Below are 6,000 nucleotides of genomic sequence, written 5' to 3'. Positions count from 1 at the left end.
GCACATTTCCCAACAATGTGGTGATGGAAATGATGAGATATGTTTGTGTAGCCTCTAGTAGGGCAACTATATCGCAAACCAGATTGGCAGATCATGATAAAACATGTTATTCTGAATGAGAATGATATGAGGAGTTAGGGCGAGAACGTATGTGAAAATGACTGAGTGATGTGCTTCTGATTCTAAATTCTAAGTACGTGGCTGACATGAAGATAGATTTGTCTGAGTTACTAAGTTGGCGTGCAATATACGCTTCAGTGAGGAGCAAGTTGGTGTACTTAGTATGTTTGTGTCTTGTATACACCATTGGGCGTATTATGTGTATGTGTGTGAATTCTTCAGAAAGGTTCAGATGTATTATCAATTATGTTTTTTATGATTTACCTTTGGAACTCACTAAGTTCATTTGAACTTACTATGTTACCATTTTTCCTTCTCAGGCTTATTGACTAAAGGAAGGCATTGTTAGAAGGACTATGCTAGAGTGTTGCTTTTATCATAAGCCAGGCTTTGTGTTTGTATCATGCATAACTCGTGGGGATAGTGCATAAGAGTATTTTGGAAATGAATTGTATGAAAAAATTCTATTTTGATAAAACTCTGTTTTATAATACTTATATTAAGTATCAATACGTGGTTTTAAATTAATACATTTTGTTTAATAAAATTATTATATTTGCACTCATACGCCAAAATGGCTTGAATGTTATTTAAACTACAAATGATTCCATTTAAACTGAGTAAAGCAATAACTATCAAATGGTGTATATTTATAACTTTAAAAAGTTTTAAAGCTTTCCTGAAAAATGTTTTGAAATTAGTTTGATTTCAAGTAGTGACACATCATACTTGGATCCTATCATAGGGTCGGGTTTGGTGTGTTACATTTAACTTCATTGTCTAAAACCTGTGACAGATTTGGGATTTAACACATATAAAGAAATTGATAATAAAGATAAATATTATAAAAGAAATCAAGAGCAGAGATCGGAAAAACCCTGATAATATATTAATGATGCACGAACGATAATACGTTGAAGAGTATGACAATCTACAACTTGGTTCCCGCGAAGAATGAAATAAAACAAAAACTAAATTGAATGAAAAACTTAATGAAAAACTAAATTGAATAAAAACTGAATAGATAACTGAATAAAAATTGTTCATAAAGTGTTTAGAGCCTTCTATTTATAGCACTAGGGTTGGTTGCTGATCATTGACCTAATTCGGCTTATATTTTTACATTAAATTTTATTGTGCTGATGAAAACACCCTTGGCTTATTAATTCTTCACATTACATTGGTGTCGCAACACCGAAGACAGACTTCTCCCTTTAAGTACTCTATTCATTGTGTTGTGATGTTGAGGCTTTGTGTTGCAACATCGTAGGCAGTCTCGTGTCCTTATGCCTCCCAATGGTCTCACCGAATACGTTAGCCTACCTTTAGGCCTACTTTGGCCCCCAAGGTCATATAAATAGCTCAAATTGCACTTTTTATTAACTATGAACTAAAATCAAAAAGTAAATACAAACATAACTAAATTACTTTCATATGAGCTCATTAAGTATGGAAAATAGTTTAATCTGTTGCAACGAATTGCGGCAGATCAGTAAATCTAGTTGTAATGCTACATCCTCGAGTATTATTATACATTCACCGCACGGAGATGGAATGCATGTGTCTTGTGTCTCCATCTTTCCACCAAAGTGCTGATAAGTGTGGGATCCAATTTCATCCCCTCGAGCATATGCGATACTTGCAAGAATCCCGCCTCTTCCAAGTGTTGTTCAAAAACACGCTATGCCCTCGCACTTAAATTGAGTATGTACGTCTCGATAATTCGATCTTCGGTATGATTATATAAACATAAAAAATTATAAAATTAATAATGTTAACAACTTAATACTTAAATTAATTAAAAATAAAAAAATTTAATAATATTTTCTTACCATTTGTAATTGGACGTTAGAAATAAGTTTATCATCCAAACGAATAAGCGACATTGTCATTATAAAAATAAATTAAAATCAAAGAAATTACGAAATATAAAATTAAAACAACAAGAATTTGAGAGAAGTTGAATGAAAAATTGAGAATCAAATAGTTGAGAGAATTGAGAAAATAGGATTTGAACGCAAAAAAAAAAGAGTTGGGTTTATATAACAAATAAACTAGTTGTTAGGAAAAAAAATTTAGCCCTTTGAAAAAAAACGTTGGAAATTAGCCATTGGACTTTTTGACCATTGGAAAAGTTACTGTTGGATGAAAACACATCTAGTAGGACGTATTTTAGATGAGGTGGTAGCAAGGAAGCTGAAAGCGCGTCCTACAGGGCTTACGCACTTTCTACCATTTCAACTAAAAACTCATCCTGCTAGACGGATTTTCTATTTCTCTCTCCAAAATCGGCTTAAATTCCTAATTTTTTTTAAAAAAATAAGTATTTTATGCTATTTTTTATCACTTAGACTAAAAAGGTTATAATTTGGCCGTTCATGTTTTTGAAAAAAAGATTACGCCACTTGTTAAATGATTAATGGCAATATTTTTTTAATCGGAATAATAACAAATTTAGTTATTAATTTTTATACTTTTTATTAATTTAATATTGTTTCATTTTATATAAAAAGTGGACATAGATCAAAGTAATATCCCATCCCTTGGTTGATAAATCGATACACGTTCATAGCATTGCAGGTTAGAAGGCTCTCTACCTTTCTTCAATAATCACGTTAGGATCCACCAGAAGCTCATAGTGAAGGAGACTATTAAGTATGACTCCTATTTTCAGTTAAATTTGAGAAATAATCTTTTAGTTAAACTCTGTTTATTTGTTTCAGTCAAACACTGATTAGTTTAGATTATTTTATTATTATTTGACATATGAATTTAGCCTATAAATAGACTCTTTTACAACCTTAGTAAAGACACCCATTAGATATTAGAATTCACAACACATTTAGAGAATTTTGTGTTTACGTTTTGAGGGTTCTTTGTTTTCGGGTTTTGGGGGTTTAGTTTTATCTCCATCTTTTGTACTCTTCGTTCTTTTGCCATTATAGTAAAATTATCTTTCCACGTGGTTTTTTATCCTCTTTGGAGGGATTTTTTTCACGTTAATTTGTGTGTTCAATTTTTCAATTTATTCCGCTATTTTTGTTACTTGTTGCTTAATCGGGTCGATCCCTAACAAGTGGTATCAGAGCTAGTTCAATTTTCATAGATCAGCCTATTCAGATATGGCAACAACAAGGTTTGAAATTAAGGAGTTCGATGGTGAGGCAAATTTCAATCTGTGGTAAGTTCGGATGATAGCAATTCTAGTTCAATCCAGTTTGAAAAAAGGTTGTTACCGGGAAAAAGCCTGAGAATCTAAATAAAATAGAATGGGAAGAGCTTGATGAAAAGGCCTTGTCTGCAATCCAGTTGTGCTTCGTGAATACGGTATTACAGGAGGTATTGATGGAGAAGACCCCATCCGCCTTGTGGAAAAGGTTAGAAACTCTTTATGCGGCTAAGTCTTTGGCTAACTGTTTAGTGTTGAAACAATGTCTATTTACGTTTCGTATGAACGAAGGTGAGCTTCTTAGAGATCACATCAGTCAATTCATTAATTTTTTAAATGATTTAAAGAACGTTGAGGTTCATATTGATGATGAAGATCAAGCTATGCTATTATTGTGCTCTTTACCCCCTTCATACAAGTCTTTCTGAGAGACCCTGATTTATGGCAGAGACAAAATCTCGTTTGAAGATGTGAAGGGTCATTTGTTGAGTAGATACAAACTCAACAATGAGATTCATTTGGATAGCAAGGCAGATAGGCAAGCTTCCGTTTTAGTAGCATCAAAGAAACGAGACAAAATGTGTCGCTATTGTAAAAAGTTAGGTCACGTCAAAGCAGATTGTTATAAACTGCGAAATAAAAGAGCTACTGAGAGTAACGAGGAAGATGTAGCTGGTGCTAATTTGGCCGATGAAAGCGGTGATGATTTCTTGTTAGTGTCAACGAGCGATAACTCCAAGCTCACGTCCAAGTGGATCCTAGATTCGGGATGTTCTTTCCACATGTGTCCCAATAGAAAATGGTTCTCTACATACATTTCGGTTGAAGGTGGAGTTGTGCGCATGAGAAACGATTCATCTAGTAAGGTTGTTGGTATTGGAACTGTTAAAATCAGGACACACGATGGGACAATTAGGACACTTTCAGATGCCAGATATGTACCTGATTTACGAAAGAATCTCATCTCCTTGAGTATTTTAGACTTGAAAGGATGCAAAATCAACATCGAGTCGAGTGGTATTAAAGTATCTCGTGGAGCTCTCGTTTTGTTAAAAAGTAAGGGTGCGTTTGGTTCGCTGTATTGGATTAGAGGTGTATTGGATTAGAAGTGTATTGGATTAGAGGTGTATTGGATTAGAGGTGTAATAGCAAATCAACTGTTTGGTTGAATGTAATGGAATAGAGGCGTAATAGTAATCTTGTGTTTGGTTGAATGGAATAGAGGTGTAATAGCATAGTGGAAAAAACTAAAATGACTAGAATACCCTTAGCATAAATTTGTTTTGGTAAATGATTATTGTTATTGTTATTTAAATTTTAATAAGATTATTATTATCAATAATAAACATTTTAATCATATTTAAACATAATTATTATTAAATATATTATAATTAAAATATATAATTTAATAAAATTCTTAATAATTAATATTCTTATATGAATTTACTCAAATCATAATATATGATACCATAAAAGATAATTTGAAATAATTAATATTAAATATATTTTAATTAAAATATATGATTTAATAAAATTTAAAATAATTATAACTAATAAATTATCTTACATGAATTTGTATAATTTAAAATAATTATTATTACATATAATTTAATAATATATAATTTCATAAAATTCTTGATAATAAATTTTCTTATATGAATTTATACAATTTAAAATAATTAATATTAAAAAGAACTAAAAAGCACGTCCCGATGAATTTGGATAAATGATTGTCTAGATGCACTTGAATCAATAAATTCATTCTTGATGTAAAAACCTTTTTTATATTAATTTATAAAATTTAAAATTTCAAAATACTAATAATATAAATAACCACTTATTAAAAAATACATATAGAATGGATCAAGATAAATAGGTGTCCAAATTCAATTGTATCTAGATAATATTCAAATAATAAACATAAAACAGAATGGAATGAAGAGGGCAGACAGTAAAAATTTTGCCATAAAAGTATGACTGCGGATGCCTGCTAAATAGAATGCATGTCTTACAAGATCCACCTTGTTTCTCAAATGATTGGATAAATTTTTCTCACACAATTATTTTCTTATCATTACAGCCTAATCTTTCCAACCCAGATCACCGCACAAGAGAAAAATGGGTTAAAACAACAGAAACGGTTCAGAAATTCTAGTCGAGACCAAAAGCTTGGCCATTAAATTCACAAAGATGTCAATAGCCCCAGTAGTCATTCCGGATCTCATCATCGAATTTCTTTTTAAGCTCTGGATGTTTCTCAAAGTACTCGTCTGCGGTCATGGTGCTGATCTTTTGCTGTTCATAAAAAAAGATAAAAAATTCAGCAATTGTGATTTGGAACACAACAACACACATTCCGGCATTGTTTTATTTATTACCTTAAGTTCTTGAACCTCGGTAATTTCTTTCTCCAATCGCTCAGACTCTTTCAAGGATTTCTCCTCTGCCTCTTTCAATTCTACAAGCTATAACCACAAATAAATAACACATCATTCGAGGAAAAAACTTGGAGACAGGGTAAAAGAGAGTCAATTATCCTGTTGATTCTCACCAATTCATCAAATTTTGGTTTGTATTGAGGAGTGACGGTGTCAACAAACTTGGGGATCTCTACACCTGCAATGGAAGGGTATATAACATTTGTAACTGTGAATCCCTCAAAACTCCATCCAAACCTTATAACAAGCATGATAAATATGATTACTTCGACT

At 31.8% G+C, this 6,000-nt stretch overlaps 1 protein-coding gene across 1 annotated transcript; it reads right to left on the bottom strand.

Annotated features, from left to right (window-relative positions):
* Window positions 1-5,155: 5,155 nt before the first annotated feature.
* On the bottom strand, window positions 5,156-5,978 carry LOC107919192 (ATP synthase subunit d, mitochondrial-like). Its single transcript, XM_016848704.2, has 3 exons — window positions 5,841-5,978; window positions 5,668-5,754; window positions 5,156-5,584 (listed from the first exon to the last, which is right to left on the bottom strand). Exons 1-3 carry the CDS (start codon window positions 5,976-5,978, stop codon window positions 5,483-5,485), a joined length of 327 nt encoding a protein of 108 aa, XP_016704193.2. The 3' UTR covers window positions 5,156-5,482.
* Between the last annotated feature and the right edge of the window lie 22 nt (window positions 5,979-6,000).

Source organism: Gossypium hirsutum, chromosome D13, assembly GCF_007990345.1.
Source record: "Gossypium hirsutum isolate 1008001.06 chromosome D13, Gossypium_hirsutum_v2.1, whole genome shotgun sequence".
Lineage (NCBI taxonomy): Eukaryota > Viridiplantae > Streptophyta > Magnoliopsida > Malvales > Malvaceae > Gossypium > Gossypium hirsutum.
Note: the sequence above shows the minus strand (reverse complement) of the source record. Positions and strands in the feature narration are given on the sequence as shown.

Bases quoted from the DNA above. Each gene is read 5' to 3' on its own strand.
- LOC107919192 (XM_016848704.2), bottom strand. From the start codon at position 5,978: ATGCTTGTTATAAGGTTTGGATGGAGTTTTGAGGGATTCACAGTTACA. The intron at 5,755-5,840 runs GTGAGAATCAAC...TTGTGGTTATAG, and splicing joins AACCAAAATTTGATGAATTG to CTTGTAGAATTGAAAGAGGC. The intron at 5,585-5,667 runs GTAATAAATAAA...TTTTATGAACAG, and splicing joins CCGAGGTTCAAGAACTTAAG to CAAAAGATCAGCACCATGAC.